The sequence below is a fragment of the Nyctereutes procyonoides genome, unplaced genomic scaffold, assembly GCF_905146905.1.
Source record: "Nyctereutes procyonoides isolate TBG_1078 unplaced genomic scaffold, NYPRO_anot_genome, whole genome shotgun sequence".
NCBI classification, from domain to species: Eukaryota; Metazoa; Chordata; class Mammalia; order Carnivora; family Canidae; genus Nyctereutes; species Nyctereutes procyonoides.
Window position 1 is genome coordinate 3,992,089 of NW_026575042.1, and position 24,899 is coordinate 4,016,987.

Sequence of the window (24,899 nt, forward strand, 5' to 3'; positions counted from 1 at the left end):
ATAAATAAATAAATAAATAAATAAATAAATAAATAAATAAAATCTTATTTAAAAAGCTAAAATAAAGATATTTCAAATACAAATACTGGTTTTGGGATCCCTGGGTGGCGCAGCGGTTTGGCGCCTGCCTTTGGCTCAGGGCGTGATCCTGGAGACCTGGGATCGAATCCCATATCGGGCTCCCGGTGCATGGAGCCTGCTTCTCCCTCTGCCTGTGTCTCTGCCTCTCTCTCTCTCTCTGTGTGACTATCATAAATAAATAAATTTTAAAAAATTAAAAAAAAATACAAATACTGGTTTTGTTAAATAAACATAAAATTCCCCGCCAAATTATTATGAAAACTTCTAAAAACATCCTCTCAGTGTATCTATGTGCCTTATTGCAGACTAACAACAAAAGTTGCGAGTGGACAAGTGCTAGAAGCATTTACTGAGCAATCTTCCAGCACTTTTCCTCATCATTATAACATCGCTGTTGTTTTGTGGCAGGCAGGAGCTCCTTGCCAATACTGATCATTCACCTGCAGGGGGAAATCAGGCATAAGACCCGAGCTTGCTGTTTGTTAAGTGTGTCACCTCAAAACAGACCCATGCCCACCCTAAGATTGATAACGAGCTGGCTTTATTTCTGGTGAACTTCAAGCCTGGCCATCTCAGGAGCCACGCCCACCAGCCAAATGGGCTGTTTACAGGCCCCAGTCTAATGAGAACTAAATGCAGGTTTTGTGTGTCTGCAATGGTGTTTATCTTCTCAGGGAAAGGCAGAGCTGTTAGAGCTTTCAGCTCTTGGACAGGAATTCTGGTTTCTGGACTTGGCTGAGTATACAAACGGTTACCGTATTCAATGCCCTGTAGATTAAACATTTAAACTAGCTGTGTCTTTATAAGGAGTGTGTATGTGTTACAAGACTGTCTTCACCTGGGATTTTATTCCCTTTTGCACATTTTATTAAAAGATCTTATTTATTTATTCATAGCAGACACACAGAGAGAGGCAGAGAGACACAGGCAGAGGGAGAGCCTGAAGGGAGCCTGATGTGGGACTAGATCCTGGGACCCCAGGGTCATACCCTGAGCTGAAGGCAGATGCTCAATCACTCAGCCACCCGAGTGTCCCTGCACATTTATTTTTATTATGAACATCCACTTTTGTGATGAGGGAACTGCTTCCATTGGAGAAGAGTCATCTTGGGAGAGTGGGCCACAGAAGGGTTTGGAGCTGGCCCCAGGCGGGTTTGGATAACAGCTCTTCCTTGGGGCTGATTGGCCACTCCACATGCCTTTCTATGGCAGGACCCAGGTGCTATGTGTACAAACTGGAGCAAAACTGCCCCAACACCAATGGCAACTCTATAAACCAGGTGCCTCAAAGGAGACAGAAGCAGTGAGTGGAAGGAATGGCTGGGAAGCAAGGTGAAATTTTAAAGGAAGCGTGCATTTCCAGTTGGTGGGAATGCTCAATCATATGAAAGGCTGCAGACATCTGCCTTGGCTTCACAGCATGCGAAGGTTCTGGTGGCCTTGTATTTTCAGTGTGAACGTGGGGAGTGTAGTGCTGTGAGTAGAGGAATGTGTTGAAACGAGGAAGAGAGTGGGGAGCAGACAATTCATTCTCAAATCTCTGGGGCTTATTAAGAAGACTAGGCAGAGACATAGGGCGCAGCTGGAAGAGGATCAGGGGACCACAGAGATAGTGTGGCTTTGTTTTGTTTGCTTGCTCTTGTTATCTGAAGGTGGGAGAGACTTCAGTCTATGTAAAGCAACAATGGGAAGGCTTCAGAAAAGAAGGGAAAATGAACTATTTTCTTGATTTCCCTGAGTCTTACTTGGCTCATATGAAACCATGGATACTAGTTTCACGAATTCCACTGTGGGCTTCCTGCAGGTGCCTCATGTAGGATGGGACCTGTGACATGAATGGGCTCAAGGAGTGTTATTCTTTCCCTTTTACCTTCATTCTGGTCTAGGAGGGCATTCAGGCCCCTCGTTGATGGGATCTAAGGGGCTCTGTGCATGGCTCTGTCTCCCTCCCTGTTTCCTTGTAGGTTGTTGCCTCTAGTGCCTATTACAACAAGTAACCAAAGGCATTCTCTGACTTATAACTCTCTGTTCCTTGAGTGAGAAGTTGGTCTTTGCCAGCAGATGTCTCAGGTTCTGGAGACCAGAAGCTGGAGTCACAGCTGCCTCACTCCTCCAGGGATTGCTTGACTCTCTGTACTGGGGCCTGGCTATTCACCCTTCTTCCCTCAGGCCTTCAGGATGTGGGACTTCCCTACCCTTACTGCACAATATTTTTTCATTTCCTTGTGAGCTACTGGCGCCCACTCCAAACCCCCTGGTAGAACTTGCCCCTACATGTTGCCTCAGGAGCTCCTCTGCTGAGGTCATGACAGGGTCCCTGTCCCTAATTTCCCCTCTTGACCTTTGCAGGCCCAGAGAGCCTCAAGGCATGGGTTCCTTGGACATTAAGACTTAAAAGAACTCCGGGATCTGATGAGTTTGGTATCTGAGATTCTGGAGGCTTAGAGGGGTCAAGACTACTATGAGGACTATTCTATTCAAAGTTGGCATTATATAGATATTTGAAGATTGGCTGAACATATTCGGTCAGATTCTCTAGAAGCAGAGCCTATTCAGATGCTATTCAGATGTGGTTTATTGAGGGAAGAAGCAGATAGGGAAGCAGGATAGGTGAGGGGAAGATAGGCTGTGACCTCAGTGGCATTCTCCCTTTGCCTGATCTCATGAATTGTGCCACAGGGTGGGTCCCACTTGGAAGCAAAGAGGCCAGCCCTGAGTTCCTCCATATGCATGTCATTGGTTGGTGGGGCTAAGTGGCAGGGTGTGCATGTGGCACCCAAGTGAGGCTCCCATTCTACCAAAGGCACCTCTCCAGAGAAGGGGATAGCTGTAAACCATTGGCTGCCAATGCTTACAGCAGCTGGGGGAGGGGTGCAATGGCCTGGGAAAGGGGACACGGAGAGGACATAAACAGCACCCACTACTCCAGTGGAGAACACAGTTCTTTAGTAGACCAAATCTGGAGAGCAGCAGTTGTTTTTTAATCCATTAGTAAGTTAGGGACTGGCCTGGATGAGCTTGCTGAAATTTAAAAGTTGTAATGATGAGCAAGAATGAACCCTTGGGGTGCCTGGGTGGCTCAATCAGTTAGGCATCTCCCTTTGGCTTCAGGTCATGATCTCAGGGTCCTGGGATTGAACCCTGAGTCTGGCTCTTTGCTCAGCGGGGAGTGTGCTTCTCCCTCTGCCCCTCCCTTCTGCTCATGCATGGGTTCTCTCCCTCTCTCTCTCTCTCTCTCTAATGAATGAATAAGTGAATGAACCCTAGGGGCATGTACACCTGGGTGGGTGGAGTTGGGTGATGCAGGAAGGTGCCTGGCTCACATGCTGCCTAGCTTGTGTGTTCACTGCAGTTAAGATCCAGCCTCAAGTGGTGGTAGCAAGCTCTCTCCCCTAAGTACAGTGACTTTGTCCTTGACCATTAACTTAAATGGGTGAGGACTTATTTGACTTCCGTATTTTCCCTCTGCATGTGGTATCTCTCAAGCTTTGGTTCCTAGAGACCAGGTCTGGATCCAGCCATTCAGCCCTCCATTCTATTGCCCAAAACCACACATTTTGGTTTCTCTTCCCACTAGGCAGCAGAAAATATCTGTCATACCTCTCTAATGTTCTCAGTATCTAGCTATAATTGGTTGTTGCCCTAATTACAGAAAAATCTGGAAGCTTTGCTCCCTAAGTATGTATGCAGCAGACTAACATGCTAGGTTTGCTTTCCTTTGAGCTTGTTAGTATGCCGAGTCCCATGTCCATCTTCAAGACTATGTTTTCTCTCTGGTCACCTGTATTCTACAAACAGTCTCGACCTCCCAGCCCTCCAAGAGGCCACCCCTGGCCCTGTGCCCCTAGTGATGGTACCCATGGAGCCTCACTTGTGGCTTTCCCAAGGAGCCTCTGGCTCCCTGGGCACACTCACTGCCCTGGCCACACGCTGCCTTCACCACCTGTGTGTGCTCCTGATGTCAGTACTCAGCGGTCAGTGGCCTCTGCCGCAGTGCCAGGCACAGCTGTTCATCCCATCTTTGTGGTTGGCTTGGGAGAGAACAGCTGCTGCAGAGGAACACAGGGCAGATGACCCAGGAAATGAAAGACTCGTAGACTTCCTCTGTGATTTGGCCCTTGTCTCTCCTTTAAAACTTGCCCTGACAAAGGGCATCCGCCAATGTTGAGATAGGCTCGGGAAGACTTTAAGACTTTCCACCCCATGCTCCATGGGTTCTATTTATACTTTCTGGTCTATAATGTCAGGAAAGTGAGTGATACCCAGTTTGACCCCTCCCTACCAGCCCCCACCCTCCTACCTCTGAGTCTGACAACAAACAGCTTCTCTTCTTCCCTTCCCTGGCCTGACACAGCTGTAGAAACAAGTTAAGCACTGAGCTGTCAGAAAGGCACTGACAGGCACTGAGCTGTCAGAAAACCAAACACTTGCTCCATGCCATCTCTGTCCTGAGAGCAATTTTTTTTGTTGCTTTTGTCCACTTTCTTCAACAACTTGATTGAGGTCTACTTTGCCTACAGGGAAGTGCCCCTTGCAACTACAAAACTCTCTGAGTTGTCACAGGTTTAAACAACCATGAAACCACCATCACAACCAAAATAGAGAACATTTCCATGAGAGGTGTTTGACACTTATTGTCTCCCTTAATCTGCACCAAGCTGAGGGCAGAAATGCCTAGCTTTAAATTGTAGATAGGAAAACAGAGGTAGAGAGAAGTTCAGTAACTCACCTGCATCACAGAGCCAAGAGGCAGCGGGGCCAGAATATAAAAGCAGGCACTTTTGCTGTCTCGTTCCAACACCTGTTTCTTGTGTGCTTCCTCCAGGGGCCTGTGAAGCCCAAGGAGAGCAAAGCAACTGGGCAGTGCAAGACCCCCATGAACTAGTTGTTCTCTCAGTGTTCCTTTGCTCTTTTATCTCGAGCCTTCTAAAGCCTTCTCTCTGTTTTCTTAAGTTAACATCAATTTCTGTTTGTCTTCGTGTTTTGGACTGAACTTCCTTCACAGAATGAAGCATGAGAACTGCAAGTGATTTAGAATTTCCTTGTCAGTATTGCCATATTTGTTCAGAGGTTCATTGAACCAGTGGTTATTTCTGGCTCGTCTGGTTGTCTTTTTCAGAATTACTATTTTTAAGGACTATGTAGCCAAGACTAGAGGGAAAAGGTATGTGTGGACTTCTGGAAATGCAACAATGTGGAAGGAGATGGAAAGTGGCAAGCCTCCTCCTTTTGCTCGAGTCCTCTCCATCTGTGCTCTTCTGTTTTCCTGAAGTAACAGTGAAAAATAAACACCCGGGGATGACCTGATTTTTTTCCCATGAAGTTTACATTTTCTGGACTTGTTGGTTTCATCAGAAGGCCCCGTGTTGTGTTAGCACAGATCTCAGGGAGAGCGTGGGAGAGGGGAGAAAGCAAGAAGGAGGGCTGGATGATTAAGGAGGGTGTGGACACAGGAATGCAGAGGGGAGGTAAGAGAACCAGCACCTTAGCAGGCACAGAGCTGGGCATTTTGAGCTTGTGGGCAGAACTTAATGTGGGGTTGAAATTCAATGAATAACAAACTTTACTCTTAACTCATGAGAAGAAAAACAGGCGTGGGATAATTTTCCAGGGGTAGACTATTGGTAAACAGTTGGTGTTCTTGTCCCTATTTCACAGGTTTGGGAAAACTGTGACATGGTGAAAACCTGTTTCTGAGTTGGGATATTGGCCTGAGAACCTGGGGAGACAGGAAGCACTTGGTCTGAGGCCTCAGGCTGCCCAGGGATGCTCTAGGCTCAGGGGGCTCTGAAGGCAGAACCTACACACACACACACACACACACACACACACACACACACACACCTCATGCTGTCACACTGATCATAAGGGTCCAGTCAAGGGAGGTCCACCCACAGCCACAGTAGACTGAACTTTCCCAAATCCTTAGCTCTAACATTCTACATGAGACTTGTGATTCCTACGAGACAAGGAGAGGAGTGGGGTGAGGGGAGAAGACATGGCTTGGGTACTGCCCATATTCTATGTGCTTGTTGACCTCATGATATATTTAATTAAGCTCATGGGGTAGGTTATATAGGAAAAGGAATGCAGCAGACATTGATTATGCCCAGTGCTGGAACTAGGAGCTCCTTCCCTATTCTCTGCTACTGTCACTAATCAAATAATGCCCTGCTTGATGGACTTCCAGACCGAGTCAAGCTTTCTCAGAATGGGCTCCTACCATTCACTAATTCACCTTGTCACTGACTCATTTGTACACTCAGCAAATGTTTAGAGGGTGTCTGCTAGGTGCCAGGCAGCATGATGTGTGCAGGGTATGCAAAGGCAGAGTTCCTTATTCTCAGGGTTCATGGGCTGGGAGGGGCTGGGCATGCTGTGTTATAAGAGTAGGGTGGTTGTACCCAGTGCATGGATGCATGCTGCTGCCGTCATTCCCTTGCATAACACATGATTCCCAAACAAGATCATTTAAGGTTTAAGTCTCAAGCACCATCAAGGTCTACATTGGAGTTACCCTGTCCATGTTAGGATGAGAAGTGTCTCCCAAATATCCCTAGCCAATCCCCATTCATAAATACCTTTCATTTTACCAATGAGAGCCCATTTCTAATATGTACCATCATAGTTACTAGGCCACTGATTTTGCCAATAGCCGTTTCAGATATTCAGGGCACTAATTAGCCTACCTGTGATTTTGAGCAAGACACAGATAATAGAGGTACTTACAGTAGGCACATCTAGAGGGTGAGTTTCCCAATGAGAATGCTAACTGTACACTCCTGGACTATGAATTCTTAGTTGGAATGTCAGCAGCAACTGGTTTACAGCTTAATGTAAGTGACACATGCATAACATCAAACAATGTTTTCTCAAATATTTCAAAGTACCAGCATCTTAAGAAGAATGAATGCCTACTGTATTTATGTTGAGTGACAACCTAACAACGTGTAATGTTGTTGATTTATATGGAAAACACTCCTAGTGTTACCTTCCAGTCATTGCTTTCCTAAGAATATCCAGACTTCATGACCATAAGCTATGTTTTCCCTATTTAAACTTTATTCAGTGGAAGCATGAAGGATGTACTCTTATGTATGGCATCCTTTGTCCAACATTATGTCTGTGAGACACACCCATGTTGTTCCATGAAGCTGTAGTTCATTCTTCTTCCTTGCTGTGGAATATTCCATGCTACTGTTGATGAACATTTTTGTTGTCTCAGGTTTAGGGCTATTATTAATTACATTCATTTAATAAATAAATAAATGGATCATGAATTCCTGGGATAAACCTAACTTGATGTGATATATTATCCTTTTAATATAATGCTTAATTATTCAGCCTATCAATACAAATATATTACTAGTTTCTATTTGTCAATATTTTATTTATGATTTTTGCATCTATGTTTAGTGAGAATGGTCTGCAAAACTACTTTCTTGTCATGTCCTTGCCAGGGTTTGGTACCATGGTTACAGCAGATGTATAAAATAAGTTGGGAAGTATTTCCTCTTTTTCTGCTCTCTGGGAAGAGTTTGTGTAAGATTGGAATTATACTCCTGAATATTTGATAGAATTCATTGACAAAGCCACATGTGCCTAGTTTTCTGTGTGTAGTGAGATTCAATTTCATGAATAGTTAATGGCATATAAAATGTTTCTATTCTTGTGGCATTTCTGATGAGCTTCTTCTAGGATTTCATCTATTTCATCAGAATTTTTTATTTGGGCCGCCTGGCTGCCTCCGTCAGAGGAGCATGTGACTCTTGATCTCAGGGTCATGAATTTGACCTCCATGTTGGGTATAGATATTACTAAAAGAAAGTAAATAAACTTAAAAAAAATAAACTTAAAAAAAGAATTTGGGGGGGCATAAATTTATTATAATCTCTCCAAATATCTGAAAGATCCTTGGGGATGCTTCTCTTTATTCCTGATGTTTTCATTTGTGTCCTCTCTAAATGTTTCTGAAGTAGACTTGCTAGGGTCTTATCAATGTTTTGAGCTATCAATCAGTAGTTGTTTTCCAAGAACGAGATTTTGGCTACATTGATCCTTTATTGCATGTTTGGTTTTTATTTTATTAATATCTGTTCTTTTTAAATCTTTATTTATTTATTTACTTACTTACTTACTTACTCACTTATTTGAGTAGGCTCCATGCCTGGTGTGGAGCCCAGCACAGGATTTGAACTCACAACCCTGAGATTAAGACCTGAAATGAGATCAAGAATTGGGGCTTAACTGACTGAGCCATCTAGGTGGCCCTCCTTCCTTTACTTTCTTTGTGTTTAACTTATTCTTCCTTACCCAGCTTTCTGAAATCAATGTGATATTTAGTCTTTTCTTTTTTAACATAGATATAAAGCTATAACTTCCCCTGTTAGCACAGTGTTTGCTACTTCCTACAAGTTTAGGTATGTCACTTTTCATTATCATTCAGTTAGAATATTTTCTAATTTCCATTGTATATTTTGCTTAATATCTATGCAATACAGGCATTTCCTAGTAATTTTTTGTCTAATTTCACTATGGCTGGAGAACTTAATCCTTTAAAGTTTGTTGACATTGTATTTATGTTCAACTTTGTAAAAGTATTCTATGTGTATTTGAAAAGAATGGATGTAATCTGTATATTTCAAGTAGACCACATTTATTAGTTAAGCATGTTTTCCAGATATATATTCTTAGCTGTTTGTCTGCTTGCTCTTATTGTTAGTGATAGAGGTATTTATGATCTATGATTTATGATACTATGATCATGGATTTATGTGGGGGTTTTTTTAGTTCACATATTTTTAGGTTCATGTATTCTGAAGCTCTGTTAAGTACATATTTAAAAGTTAATATCTTCCTGGTAATTGAAACATTTATCTTTTGAAATGACCTTCCTTATCTCTAGTATTGCTTTTTTGGCTTAAAGTCTTCTTTGCTGGTTTGTCTTTCCATAGTATATATTTTTTCATTACTTTTACTTTCACCGCCCTATACGGTTCCATTTAAAGTATATCTCTTGGGGCACCTAGGTGGCTCAGTTTGGTGTCTGCCTTTGGCTCAGATCATGATCTTGGGGTCCTGGGATTGAGCCCCACTTTGGGCTCAGTGGTGAGTCTGCTTCTCCCTCTCCTTCAGCCCCTCCCCTTCCCTTCTTCCCCCTGCTCATGCTCACACACTCTCTCTCTCTCAAATAAAATCTTTTTTATTTTTTATTATTTTTTAAAATTTTATTCATCCATTCATGAGAGAGATAGAGAGGCAGAGACATAGGCAGAGGGAAAAACAGGCTCCTCAGTGGGGAGCGTGATGCGACACTCGATCCCAGAACCCTAGGATCATGACTTGAGCTGAAGGCAAACACTCAACAACTGAGCAACCAGGTGCCCCTGTTCTGTAAATTCTTTCTTCTAAGTTAGGTTCTTTGCCTTTTACATGCATCTTCCTTTCATCCAGAAGAGGGAATGGTCGCTAGAAGGGGATGACTCAGCTGAAGGCATATGTAGTTTTACTTTTGTTTTTCTGTTTGCTTTAAAATATCTGGGCTCTGCTTTGTCTTCAGAAAGGTTAAATGCCCTATGTTGAGATTTACTTCACCTGCACAAGGTGAAGAAGTCCCAGCGTTTTGGATTCCATCAAGAACCATCAGCCCTGCTGGTTACTGGTCTGTTTCTCTCCATCTGCTTGGCTTCTGCCTGGGATTTGCTGACTCTTCAGTACAGTTTTTGGAGGGTGAGGACGGCTACCCTTCTCTAATCTGCCCTTCTCTACTCTGCTCCAGAATCTTCTGTTTCTCCTCTGATAACTAGATTTTGAAACTTGTTGCAAAATATTATGTCCTTTTCCATGCATGGTGGTTATTTGTAAAAACTCTTCCTGTTGTTTAATACAGTTTCTGCATTTAAAAAAATTCATATTCATCAAGCCCAGTTGTATGTGTGTGTATGGCGTGCATGCACACACCCACGCACATACTTTAAAAAATGTGATGTGGTGTTTCCTCGTTTTGAAAGGTATAGGGAAGAGAAAATATGTGATGCTGTTTCAGCTGGGCCACTTGAATATTTTAGTGTGGCATATAATCCACTCTAATAAAAAAGTAATCTTTGTTTATGCCCCTGGTGATATACCTAAGTGGTCTGGAGTGTGAGCAATGAGGTAGAAGAAATACACTGGGCACACTTGGGTGGCTCAGTGGTTGTGTGCCTTCAGCTCAGGTCGTGATCCTGGGGTCCTGAAATCGAGTTCTGCATTGGGCTTCTCCCTCTGCCTATGTCTCAGCCTCTCTCTGTGTGTCTCTCATGAATAAATAAATAAAATCTTTCAAAGAAAAAAAAGAAAGAAAGAAAGACTCTGAGGTACTGGAAGATTTTGAGAATCCCTCATTCATACTTTTTAGCAGCTGCCTGTTTGGGTTGAGTTCTGCTTACCCATGGGCCACATCAGTCTTGGCCTCTGCTGGGGCTGTAAGGAGATGGCCGTGAGAACCATGAGAGAACACTCCCACCCTACTACCTGCCTTCACGCTGGCCTCTGCCAGCTGCCACTCTGGCAAAACCTGCAAATATTGGTTCCTTTAGCCCTTATACCCAATGGTCAGTGAGCAACAGCTGATGACCTGAAAGAAAATAAATGCAGTGCCAGAATTTAACCAGAAATGATAAGAACTTCCATGGAATGAAACAGAACCATTTGTGGGCTCTCAACAGTTTGGTGTCTTAGGGCTGCAATGAAGCAACAAAGAAATACTCCCTAGTAAAATAATGTGTGGTAAGAGGCCCTCCATTGCAGATCGTGCATGAGGTAATAGGCTGGAATTTCAAGTGGGGGAAAGCTTCTTGAGGAGAAATGGTCTTGGAGAGACCTGCTTCCTGCCTTTCCCCATCATGAAAGGGGGCTGTGTTCTAGCTGAGAACACAGGCGTATTCATCCCCAACAGCAGAACCTCTGGGAGACAACTGGCATATGTATATTGTTTTACAAACATATTAATTTTTTCCGCAACGTCATAAAATACATTCTATTAAAAAATAAATAAAAAACAAGTTGGGTACAGCAGATTTGAGGCAAAAAATGACCTGTCAGCTGTGTGCTATGCTGAGTTTCTTTGCATTAGGACTAACTTTTGGTGGAGAGGGCTCACTTCCCTGCCTCATGAAGATGAATCTGCTAGCAGTGGGAGGGAGTTTTCCTAGGGCATTCTCTTACTGCAGTCAGGGCAGGGGTACCAAGGGGAGGCTGGGAGGAGAATAGGTGTTCTCACAGGCTGGGCTGCAGACTGGCTGGCTCATTTGTGAGTGCAAGATGTGTGTGTGTGTGTGTGTGTGTGTGTGTGTGGCACTCCCATGTATATGTCTGTATTCAAGTATTGCTTCAATGGTGGCATCTCTCAGAGGTGTTATAAGAGTCTATGAATATATGTAATTAATTCCTCAGAAATCGGAAATGAGCCCAAAGTCCCCTTGTATTTTGGGCACTGTGCCCCTGAACTAGATCTTAGCTCTGAGCAGTTGTGAGTCAGGGATCCCGAGATTCCTGAGGTCTGAGTAGATGTTCCTCTCTGTTTCTCCCAGGGCCAGTTAATCTTTCACTCACTCAAGAATACCTACAAGAATACTCATTACGGGCTGGCTGCTGTTCTGCTCCAGGGATCCCTGTCCTTGAGCCAGCTCATGGCTAGTGTATTCGTTTTTCCTGTATAATAAACTACCCCCCGAAATGGAATGGCTTAAACAACCCTCATTTATTTGGGTGCAGCTTTCGTGTAAGCAGTTTGGGTTGGGCTTAGCCAGCTCGTCCTTCTGGCCTTGGCTGGGCTCACTCGGATGAATGTGGTCAGCTCCCAGGCTGACGGGAGCTGGCTGGTTTAGCATGGGGTCAGTTGGGACAGTTTGCCTCTCCTCCACATGGCCTCTTATCCCTCAGTAGGCTATCCCAGGCTTGTTCTGCTGGCAGCTGGCAGGGTGCAGAGAAAGAGAAAGAGAGCGAGAGTGCACATGCAAGGTTTTCACTGTACTCTGGGCCAAAGCAAGTATAGGCCAGTCCCAATCTGAGAGCTGGAAAAAGAGGCACCCTTCTTGAAGGGAAGAGCTACACAATCACATTGCAGAAGGCCTTTATGCAGGAAAGATGGAGAATTGTGGGTTTTGTGATCACCTTTCCACGGCAATCAGTACATACACGTTCAAGCCAACAGTAGAACTGCAGGGAGGTGAGAGATTTAAGTCACGGCTTTCTTAAATGTCCAGCTGGATCCCATATGACTTGTTTGGGTAAATTTTAGAGAAACATTTTGTCCTAGCGGCTTTTGTTTCATTTTGTTGTGTTTTTAAGAAAAGATGGTACTTAAATGCAAAACCCAGTCTTTATCCGGCAGGATGGGTGAGAATGTGTGCATACAAAAGCTTTGCCATGAAACCTGGAAAGTCTCAAGACCTTGGAATTCTGTCCCCTATGCTCCATGAGGGCAGGAACTGCGTGTCCTGTTCCCCAGTGACTCAGAGCCCTTGCAGTGTCAGATAAATAGTCAGTGCACTCAGTGAAGCCCGTTGAGTGGTGGAGTAGGTGACTGCACTACTTGGAATGGGAGTGCAACAGAGAATGAGGCATTACGACACAAAAGTGAGTGGGCCAGCCTGCCCAAACCCTAGGGGCCTGTGTCGGAATTCTGTAATGCTCCTAAGAATGGTCCAGCCACTGATGTGGTTTCTGTCTAGGGATTGTGAACGGGACATCATAGGGGGTGGAAGGGTCTCCTGAAATAATCAGTAGGCTATCTTTTTCCTTCTTTCTTTTTTTTTTAAGATTTAATTTTTTTTAAGGTTTTATTTGTTTATTCATGAGAGACACACAGAGAGAGGCAGAGACATAGGCAGAGGGAGAAGCAGACTCCCTGCAGGAAGCCCGATATGGGACTCAATCCCAGACTCCAGGATCACGCCCTGAGCCGAAGGCAAACGCTCAACCACTGAGCCATCCAGGCATCCCTAAGTTTTAATTTTTAGGTAACCTCTACACCCAACGTGAGGCTCAGACTCACAACCGTGAGATCAAGAGTCACATGCTCTATTGACTGAGCCAGCCAGGTGCCCCTTGGCTATCATTTTCGAAGTGTAAAATATGACATGCATTTTATATTTATCAGAGATGTCTGTTTGTTATCTGCCGTTTTTGCATTTTTGACTGAAGACACAAGTAAAGTGAATGGGCTTAAATATTAGGAACCAGTCAGAAAGAACTTTTTTTTTTTTAATTTATTTATGACAGTCACAGAGAGAGAGAGAGAGGCAGAGACACAGGCAGAGGGAGAAGCAGGCCCCATGCACCGGGAGCCCGACGTGGGATTCGATCCCGGGTCTCCAGGATCGCGCCCTGGGCCAAAGACCGGCGCTAAACCACTGCACCACCCAGGGATCCCCAGAAAGAACTTTTAAATGTATTTGTAACTCTCAAGTCATTAAGGAAGCAAAATCTGGAGTCTTATAAGAAATAAGCCAAATGCCCACTAATCCAGTTTCAGAGCCTTAGTTCTGGAGCTCCTTGCATTTATGCTTTCCAAGTTGCAAAGAGAAATGGGAAAAGACTGCTAAGATCTATTTCTTCCCACAGAACACTTCTCACACAAACAGCCAATTCTCCATCTCTGGACACCAGCTGGGTGTCCTGTCATTTAATTCAATGCTAACAGTAACTACTCAGAGTTAGTGCAGACCCCATAGATTAAGCACTCAGTCCCACAGACTGCCCCCACTTCAGACCCCAGTTCTACATCCTGAGCCTCAGGATGGTTGTGAGAGTCTGATCAACTAGCTCTAAATTGGAGACTCTCACAACCATCCTCTCAGACTCAGTAATTTGCTAGAAAGACTCACAGAACTCAGGAGAGCACTTAACTTACATTTACCAATTTATTATAGAGGATATTATGAAGAGTACAGATGAACAATTGGATATAGAGATATAAAGGGCAAGGTATGGAAGGATCCCAAGTACAAGAGCAACTGTCCCATGAAATTGGGGTGAGCTCCCCTCCCAGCACATGGATGCATTCATCAACCTAGAAGCTCTTTGAACCCTGTAGTTTAGGGGGTTTATGGAGATTTTGTTATTTGGCCTTTGGTGATTGACTCTCCCTCCAACCTCCTTCTCCCTCCTCCGAGGTCAGAGTCTGGGGCTGATCAATTGATTAGTTCCTCTGGCAGCCAACCATCTGGATGCTGTCTAGGGGGTCACATGATTAGCATAAATTCAGGTAAGGCTGAAAGGAGTTTGTTACGAATAACAAAAGATATTCTTATCACTCCTAGTGCTTAGAAAATTCCAATGGTTTTAGGAGCTCTGTACCAGGAACCAGAGGCAAAGACTAAACATATATTTCTTATTATATATCAAAGCCCTAGGGAGCCTTTCTATTTTAATAATTAAGTATGACTTCCATCCATTGAGAATGGGGAAATCCCAGTGGGGCTCCTTTTTTCCCAGAACACAGCTCCTTGAGCCTTCCTGACCTACTGTCTTTAAATTTTGGTGTCCTAACTGTGGGGCTCTTTGTTTATTCTCACTCAGCAGGATTTAGGACATTTCACAGCATAGTCTCAAGCTATCTTACAAAGAGCAAATCTATTTCAAAAGATACTTTTTTCTTTTTTTTTTTTTGACAAGGACAGAGAGGGAGTTAGCACAAGCGGGGAGGGGGGTGGGTAGCAGAGGGAGAGGGAGAACCAGGCTCTCTGCTGATCAGGGAACCTAAGGTAGGGCTTGATCCTAGGACCTTGGGATCATGACCTGAGCCAAAGGCAGAGGCTTAACCGACTGAGCCACCCAGGAACCCCTAAAAGATGCATTTTTAATTAAACGTGACATACATATACATCATAAGGGAATAGATCAATTAATTATCATTTACGAAACAAAGAAATTGGCCACCACACAGGTCAAGTAGAATGTTGGCAGGATCTCCAAAGCTCTGCTTGTCCCCAGACTTAGTCATTACCCCTTCTCTCTATCCACCAACCTGACCTTTAACATCATAGATTAGCTTTGCCTAGTTTTGCACTTTATGTAAATAGAATCACACAAAGTTTGTTCTTTTTTTTTTTTTTCCAAAGTGTGTTATTTTATGTCTGGCTTCTTTTGCTCAACATTATGGCTGTGAGATGTGTTGCTATCCTTGTCAGAAGCAATGAGTGGTTCATTTTCATTAATGTACAGGTTTTCCTTATACAGGCTTTCCTTATACAAATGCTGTGATTTATGTCAGTTCTGCAGTTAATGAACATTTGAATCATTTCCAGGTTTTGATTATTATGAACATTCTGTGCATGTCCTTTGGTGCCCAAATACTAGATATCATCAGTTAACATTAGGTCTTGTCATCAGTTAACTGATAACATCAGTTAACACTAATTAATGGCTTAATTTTAGCCATTGTGGTATGATGGCATGACATGTTTTTATGGCTGTAGTTAGCATTTCTCTATTACTAAGGATGTTGAGTACCTATACTCATGTTTAATGACCGCTTAGATGTCTTTTTTGTGATGTGCCAATTTCAAGTATCTTGCCAACTTTTCGATGGCTTGTCTGCTTATTTAGTATTGATTTGTAGGAGTTTTTTTTAATAAATTCTGGATATAGAGCCTTTGGAGATTGTGTCACAAACATCTTCAAGTCTGTGGCTTGCATTTTAACTCTCTTTATGGTAGCTTTTGATAAACAGAAGTTCCTAAAGTTAATGTAATCCAATTATGTATCCTTGTGTCATTACCACAGTCTTAAAAGTAACTCGGTTTTAGAGTAAATCTTGAAAGTTTTTAGATTTCAAGAAATCTTCTTGGTTCTTTGCATATCCATAAATTTTAGCATCAATTTGTCAATGCCTTAGATTTTTATTAAGGTTGTTTTAAATCTGTGTAGGTCAGTTTGTACAGAGTTGACAGCTTAACAGTTGTGAGCCTTCCATTACATGACCATGTGTGTCCCTTCATTTAGTGAGGTCTTTAATTTTGCTTGGCAATATTTTGTATCATTCCATGTTCAAATCTTGCATATCTTTTGTTAGCTTTATTCCTAGGTGTTTGACTTTTTTTAATGCTATGGCAAATGGTGTCTTTTAAAATTTTTATATCTGTGTATTGCTGGTATATAGAAATACAGTTGATATTTTACATCGATGATAGACCCAGTGTCCTTGAGAAACCCATATATTGATTGTAACAGTTTTTATGTAGATTCTTTGGGTTTGTCTGTGATATACAGTCATATCTTCTATAAATGACAGCTTTCCAGTCCTGATGCTCTTTATTTCCTTTTCTTATATTCTACCCTGCTGGATCTGTGACCTCGGACCTAATGAGGTTTTTCCTTCTCTCCTTCCAGATGTGGCTGAGGCACATATTGACTATGAAGATAATTTCCCTGATGACCGATCTGTGTCATTCAGAGAGCTCACGGAGGACTCCCAGACAAAGGCAGAGGAGGACAAAGGTCCAGGAGAGGCATCTGAGGACGCTCCAAAACAGGACCATCTGGTCTCCATTTCTGTGGGGAGAAAAAACATAGCCCAGGATACAGCCTTTGTGCCAACCACAGGCTTGTCCATCGCAGGAAGCAGTGTCCCCACAGACATGCCAGGATCCCAACTGAACCAGAAATACTTGTTCTGGTTTCCTCCTGAGAACTTCCACAAGCCTGAGCAGGAGAAGGAGATGAATGATGGCACCAAAAAGCAGTTTCCAGCTAGAGATAACCACAGTAGCCTAACACCGGCTCCAAGTGGACCTGAAGCCAAGGTGATCTATAGCAGCACTGATGGTCACACGGGGCCATTGGTGGGCAGGACTGCCAGCAGGAGAGGGGACCCAATGGTGAGCAGCAGTGATGAGTCCTGGTTAGATGGCTACCCTGTGACCGATGGGGCTTGGAGGAAGATAGAGGCAGAAGAGGAGGAAGAGGAAGAAGATGGGGATAAGGGAGATGGGTCAGTAGGGGTGGAAGAAATGGTTCTAGTTACTTCTAATCAGCCCATTCCTGTAGAAGTTAAGAAGCCCAGGAATACCACCTTCACACCAAGTGAGGACATGACCCGTAGTTCAGTTCTTCCATCTCAAACACTAGATATAGAAGCTTTGGCTCTCAGACCAAAAAATATATCTGAGACTGAGAGTCCCAGCAAGGGAGATGATGACTTGACCAAGTACCAATCAACTGTGGCTTGGAGGTTTGCCACAGAGAAGTCTCCTGTGGCCACCCTACCCTATGAACTCACCAGCGCTACCCTGGAGACAGTAACAACTGCTGTCCAGCAGATGCTGAATCACATTCCCTCAACTGTCATGGCGGCCACGCAAACTCCAGTGGAAACCGTTGCTCCTGAGATCCAGGATAGTTTCCCATACCTGCTGTCTGAGGACTTCTTGGGACAGGAAAGCCCTGGCCCAGGTGCAAATGAGGAGCTTCTTCCAACTGTGGAACCATGTATAGGGGATGGGTGTCCCAGCCTCAGCAGAGGCCCTGTCATTGCTACCATTGTCACCGTCCTGTGTCTGCTGCTGCTCCTGGCAGGTGTGGGGGCAGTGTGGGGCCACCGTAAGTGCCAGCACAAGAGCTCTGTGTACAAGCTGAACATTGGCCAGCGGCAGGCTCGGCACTACCACCAGCAGATTGAGATGGAGAAGGTCTAGCCACCTTCAGAGCAGGCTCTCCCAAAGCCACTTAGGAGGAAATAAACTGTGCCATGTCTCATTGATAAACACTGATAATTCACTAGAGCATGAAACAGGTGGAGTAGGGCTTGTCTTTATTTTTCTCAGGTCTTTGTTCTATAGGCCAAGAAGTGTCTCTGGAGGCACCCAGTAGGATAAGAAGGCTTTGGTGGCATCATCACACACATCAATATCTCCTTAACTAACTGCTCTGGACTGTATTGTGCTAATCCCAGACCTGTGCTCAGGCCCTCATTCCAGTGTGAGTTCAAAACTCACCTCTCACTTCATCTTCTTTTCCTTGTTTTAAGAAAAAAAAAAATGAATGACTCCACGACCTGAAATTTTTAGAAAAAGTGTGATAAACTGAGCATTTGAGAGCAGTGTTATTTAGGATGTAGATATTTAATTGTTGGGGGTGGGACACAGCAAAATAAGGGGTTATTTCCTTTTAATGTTGTGGTGTTGTAAGGGCAAATGAACCAAGAACCAGGGCATAATCTAGAAGTTTTGGGGTTTCTTTTTATTTCCTTTTTATTTTTTTAAACATTTTATTTATTTATTTATTTTTTTGAGAGAGGGAGAGGGAGAGGGAGAAGCAGGCTCCCCACTGAGCAGAGAGCCCGACATGGGACTCAGTCCCAGGACCCTGAGATCATGACCTGAGCCAAAGGCAGATGTTCAATTGACTGAGCCACCCAGTGACCCTTGAGGTTTCTTTTTAATAGTTAAAATTGGAGGGGAAAAAAAGAAATTGGAAAGAATTTAGGACTGATGTTTTGTTGGGGGCGGGACGGAGGTGAGGAGTAGCAGGACATATCTACCTTTGTTCCCTCCATTTTGTAGGACAGACTATTGTTTTTCTAAAAACATGCGGTTAGTTTTGGGGGTGCCTAAGTGTCTCAGTCAGTTGAGCATCTGACTCTTGATTTTGGCTCAAGTCATGGCCTCAGGGTCCTGGGATCGAGCCCCATATCACATTGGGTTCCATGTTCAGCAGCGGGTCTGCTTGAGGATTTTTAGCTCTCTTCCTCTCAAATGAATAAATAAGCACATGTTTGCTCACTCTCTCTCCCAAATGAATAAATAAATCTTTTAAAAAATAAAATTAAAACATGGTTAGTTTTGTACCAGTAAGCAGCATTTTCTTTTAGAAGCAGTGGGCTACTTGTCCTTGACCAGTCTGTGCCTAACGATGTCATAGAATTTTTTGTTAAACTAACAAAACTCAGTACTTGGTTTCCTCTTTCATGATTAATCATTTTTTTGAACCCAAGTAAGAGGGAATGACATGGGAGGAAAATAAAGTTGTAGGAGGGCCAAGGACTGGGATATCAAGTATGGGCACCTATTCAATGAGAAAGCAGAGGAATTAAAAAGGAATATGAAATGCTATGTGCTGACCTCTTCTGTACTCTTGTGGCTACTGGGAGCTCCATGGAAACAGCATGAATTCAGGATGGACTCCTCCTGACTACTGAGCAACCCATCTTATAGCATCTGGATCCTCTTATGATGGCTCAGCATGCACTGTTTACAACCGTGGTTCTCAGAGCATGGTCCTCAGACCAGCAGTCAACTCACCATGAAGCAGAAGTCCTGGGGACAGGGCTGAGTCCTCCAGGTGATTCCAAAGCACACTTTATAATATAAATGTAATATAAACTGTGAGCTTTGAACCAGCAGAGGCCCTAGAGGCACAGAAGATGATGAGTAACACCTGTGGCTTGCCTTGCACCAAGTCAGGCATCGCTTCACGCACCTGTGGCAGCACTGGGAGCTGCCGAAGTGCCATCTCCACTGGCCTCATATGCATTGGCACAGAAATGAAACACATGATTATTTTTATAATATGAGTCATCTTCTTGGAAATAGTCTTCAGTGGTAAAAAGTGATGAAGCCTGTACATTGATTTTAAGACACTAAAGTGGTTTTATGTGGCATGAGAGAGATCCTGATCTTCACAACTGAAAAATTGGTAATGGTGTTTTACCTAAGGAAAAAGGAATTCGCACAACATGTTTTCCACCCTGCCACCTCTTCTCGGTACAAGCTTTGGAAAAATCATAGGCTTAGTAGCTATAAAGGCAGTGCAGCAAAATCAAAGACCCTACTCCCATTATGGGGTAAAATGAAGGCCTGAAGCTACCAGATGGAATATCTGTGGGTCAGATGAAATCTAGAATAAGATTGAAACACTTTCTGCATGTAGCCAAAGCAAAACACTACAGAATAAGCGCCAGAGACTATATATTTATAAATTAGATTTTTTTCTAATCTATTACAAGATAACTTTTCTGTTTTTAACTATATAAAATAACCTCCATCTCAACATTGGGATTGTGTTACTCGACTATTATTATGTAATAATCCAAGAACACTGACCTAATACCAATACAAAAATAGGTAATGATAATACAAATGTATTAATAAATTTATTACAGATGCATTAATACATGTATTATTTCATAGACATGAACTACATGAAAACAAACCCAACACATCAGTTTTTAAGTTTTTATTGGTTTGCTTCCATCTAAATTAATGTTATAGGATCTAAAAATGCATATGGAAGAGGAATGATTAAAACATTGTAAACCTAAATTATATGTCATTATGCGTGTCTTGAGACTGGTAAACGTTTAATGTTAATGAAAATTGAGGGTCGCGTGGTCCATTAACACAAAGCTTCTGAGATCTTTAAAATAAATAATTATTTCCCCAAACAGTTGCTCAATGTATCTTGTATCTGGATTACATCATGATGGTTTAAAACAAAAAGTTTCTCTAGTAATCTCAAAAATTGTGTGTTCATATTTGCTCCAAGACCACCCTCTCGGAGTCTCAGCCCTGTTCGCTCTTGCAGCAGGATTTCAGGGATGTCTGCGGAGCTCCTGCCCCTCCTCCTGCCTCCCTCCCTTGTCCTCCCCTCAACCAAAGACCATACCCTTCACTCTGACAAAAGGCCCAAGTTCAATTGTCAGTGTGGCTCCGGGGCCAGGGGCATAGGCAGGACTTGGCAGCTTGCTAGGAATGCAGAATCCCAGGCCCCTCCCAGACCTGCTGAGACTCTGCTTTTAATAGAGTGCTGGGTGCTGGGTGTGCCAGGGACATGCAAGAAGTAGAGCCCAGGGCTGATTATCCTCCTCCTGATCAGACACTCAGAGGGATGATTCAAGAGAGACATAGAGACTAGTCATAAAAGTGTGGGCACGGTTAACAGAAACAGTGTGGGGTGCAGGGCTGTTAGGGGACCGGAAAGAGAGCTTCACGACAAAAACCTCTGGCCTCAAGCAGAACACAGCCACCATCCCAGTGTAGCCTGAAGGAAGCAGGGTCCTCCCTGCGATCTCTTGCCAGCACATCCCAGTGGCAACCCCAAAACCAAAGGATAGGGAGCCCAGGCAGTATCGACCATAAGGGCCAAGCCCCTGGGGCCCAGGACAGGCTGAAAAAGAAATCTGGAGAGACAAATGGAGCAATCAAGCTCAGAGAACACCAGCATCGATCCCATCTGCCTGATGTCCCCTTATACTTCTGTGACCACCAGGAGGCCGTCCATGCCTCCCCCGTTACCCAATGTCATGGACACAGTTGTGCCCCACCCAGATCCCCTTCACTCTGCACGTGAACCCATCCTCCAGCTACCCTGCATGGTGGCAGCTAAAATGCTCAAAAATGCCTTCTCATCCAGAGGATTGCCTTTAGCCCCATGGGAGTTCCTCACCCAGGAGTAAGAGCCACCTGTACTCCCCAGGGCAGCCTGGAGCTACGACTGGCACGGGCATACCCCAGGCCTGCCTCCCTGCCTCCGGGTGGGACAGTTCTGGGTAGAATCTGTGCTCCTGAGTTCCCATGGGATCAGGCTGAAGCTGGTCTCCCTCACACCCCAATTCAGAGCATTTCATGCCCATACCAGGCTTCGAAAGCTCTGATCCCCGCATCTCCACGCCTCCTCATGCCATGCTTCTCCGCTGCATCCTGGGGATTCTTGGGCCAGTTCCAACACCACGCCCGTGTCCCCTACCTGTCCTCACACGGCTGCTGTTTGAACTCTCCACGCTTCCCTGCCCTCACTGCTCCCTCACTCCTTGCACCTGCTTCCTCTGCTCTTTTGTCTCCTTTCTGGCCCTTCAGTGACATGCACAGAGCACGGAAGCTGTTAGCGGTCATCCTTGATGGTGTTTTGGTCCTTGTTTGATCACTTCTCAGATGTTGGCAGCAAGGGACCAGCTCTTTAGATCAAAAGTAAGCCCTGGATCCCAAATGTTTTTCCAAGTGGAATCCCAGATCTCCTCTAAAAGAGAACCTTCCTGGGAAGAGGAATGAGCCCCTATCTCCTGAAAAGGTGCTCAGCCCGTGAGGCTAGCAAGGATCCCCCTCTGCTGAGGAAGATCCCAGAGTCCTCGGAATAAGGGTTCTGCTTTGCTGGACAGCTGTTAGAAATCTCAGGGACCTGAGAAAACAGAGCTCCTTACAACGGCATCCTCAAATGACTGGGTGTGGCTCAGGCTCACCCAGTAGACAAAACAGTAGAAAATAAGCAAAATAAAACGTTTAATGTGATTTTCTTTAAAAAAAAAAATCTTTGTTTTCAATAACTTTCCAAGTTCTTATTTCCTGTAAGAGTGAGATTACATACTGCCCTGGCCGAGGGAGGGGAGGACAGAGAGACATTGGCAACAGTGTTTATAGTCTGGCCTCCTCAAAACCAAGTGATCCTGTACCTCTTGGCCAAATTGCTTACTTCCTTCTTATTCTTTTCTTATAAAGTGGGCCACCAGCATCCTACTGCATTGGCTCCAAGAGAATAGTGAGCCAACGCGTTCATTCAGCAAGCCACCAAAGCCAGATATTTGGGGAGAGGCCCCTGGGGGGCAGTGATTGGTGCTGGGGGTCAACTGCTCCCACACCTGGCCTGGAGGTGGAGGGAGAAGTACCCAAGTGTGGAACAAACCACAGTGCTCCTGACTCGGTGCAGGGACAGGAGTGGGTCAGGCAAGGCAAAGCTGGCTGTCGCGATGTCCTCCATCTCGGGGAGACACTGCAGGAACAGGGTGGGAAACAGCCCTGCCCCTGGCTGCCGGCACAGGAAGTCCTATGCACAAAACCTTTGGCTGAGGCTTATTTGAGGTTCCTTTCTCCCCACCCCACCCCCCACCCTTGTATATAGCTTAAACTCTCCACACTAGGTCATTCAAGCCTGCAGTCACCAGAAAAAAGAAGTCGCTGTTCGGAGGATGGCAGATGATCAAGAGCGCAGACAGCTGTGATGAAGGATTAGTTGTGGGTTTTTCTCAGGGCCCCGCTACAAACTGGGTAGCAGTTCCATGTGCAAACACTATTAAATGAGAATGTTTTTTCTGGCACCAATCCACCTTTCCCCCCACAGTTTCAGTATTGAATTAAAAAAAAAAAAAACAACAACCCTGAAGTAGCTTAGGTTTACAGCTCACATTTAAAACTTAAAAACATTATTTCCATAAATGTTGGCAGAAACCAGCCACTGTTTATTCCACCAGCAGTCATAATAAACCCTTCCCCATTGACAATCTAACAGATCATTTTCTGTTTGCCACTGAGTTTGGTTCAATAAAATGTTTGTTCTCCTAAAATTCCCTGAGTAAGAACTCCTAAAAGCCTCATTTCCTAAGGCAGGCTTCGTGGCCAGCATGCCCAGCAGCTCTCCTGGGTCCCAGGGGTGGGCATAACAGGTTAGGGCCATCATTAGAGTGGCTCGAAGCTCAGAGGTCAAGGTACATCGTTGAATATGGTATGAGAGACATTTCAATTAGTCCCTTTTAAACCTGTGTCTATACAGGCCTCCCTCAGTGCTCCACTGCTAGTGTAGACACTGAACATTCCTGGGGTCACGGTGGGCAGCCCTTCCCAGAGGATGCCACCTCCCTGGGCTACCCACATGGCAAGGTGACTGGACAGATGGACCCATCCCCGTGGGGGGTCACCTCCCTGCTGCCCTCCATGGAGATGAGTCGAAGGACACCTAAGGCTAGGTCTGGAAACTTCTGCAAAGCTTAAAAATGTGTTTGTTTTTTGTTTGTTGTTTTTTTTTTTCAAAAGACAGGCCCAACTAATGCTGAACCCATGAAGTCTCAATCCAGGAATCTTCTAGGCTCTTCCAAGAAACACACTCAGGGAGGTGCTGGGTTGAGGTTGTTGAATGTGGTCTGCGTACTGGGTTTCATGGTAGGTTTGGAGGAATTGGCCCACCTTTTTTTTTTTTTTAAGATTGGTTTGGTTTCCTTTGGAATAAAAAGATTAGTAACCCAGTCCCATAGCTTCCAATCCAAGCAAAGTGCTGACAATGTTGACCATACTGCTCCCAGGGCTTCTTCCTCAGGGGCATTGCCAGGATCAGGGCGGAGGTGCTTTTCAACCACCCTGCCACCCCTGTAAAGAGGCATCAAGTTCAGTGAGTAAATAAGGACCCCTTCTACCACCACCACCACTCAACCATGTGTGGAGCAACATCATCCACAAAGAGCTCAGCCCAGGCTCAAGGAAGAGGACCAAATGGAAGGTCTGCAGGGCACAAAGAAGTGGAGGGGATCAGACTACCCAACCCAGCCTGGTCCCATGTTGATGTCCTTGGCTGTTCTCACACAGCTGTAGCCAGGAGCTCCCTGCTGAGTTAAATGGCTGCCAGGTGTACCATCTCCATGGACTTGGGCGTCTGGGCCAGGGTGGCCACTCACTGGGTTCCTCTCTACTGTAGAGACCTGCCCTATGACCCTCCTCCCTGCTGGTGGAGCAGAGAGCAGGGCAAGGGAAGGAGGAGGATCCCGTGACTGTGGGTGGAAGCCCGTAGGATCTGAGTCATGCCCTGACTGGGGGCTGCTGTGGACACAAGTGTGGCCACCACAATGTCAATCACACTGACTCCTTGGCCATATGGCCCCTGGGAGGGTAGGCTCTGTAGGTAGGGCAAGACAGTAGTAGCTTATTGTCAGTGCCCCAGAAGGAGAACATGACAGGAGGATTCTTGTGCAGGTAAAAAGAGGAGGTGCTCTAAAGAGAAAGGGATGGGGAGCAGAATGGTGCAGAAGGAGGAACAGAAGGGTGTTCCCAGGAATGGAAGGGCATTCCCAGAGCTTAGAC

The 24,899-nt window shown here is 44.7% G+C and overlaps 1 protein-coding gene across 1 annotated transcript in view; it reads left to right on the forward strand.

Moving 5' to 3' along the window:
* Window positions 1-20,574, forward strand: part of SUSD5 (sushi domain containing 5) — a 53,143-nt gene extending 32,569 nt beyond the window's left edge. Inside the window, exon 5 of the mRNA XM_055321495.1 lies at window positions 16,456-20,574. Coding sequence (XP_055177470.1) covers window positions 16,456-17,759 — 1,304 coding nt within the window. The 3' untranslated portion in view covers window positions 17,760-20,574. The remainder of the gene's footprint in view (window positions 1-16,455) is intronic.
* The last annotated feature ends 4,325 nt before the right edge of the window (window positions 20,575-24,899 follow it).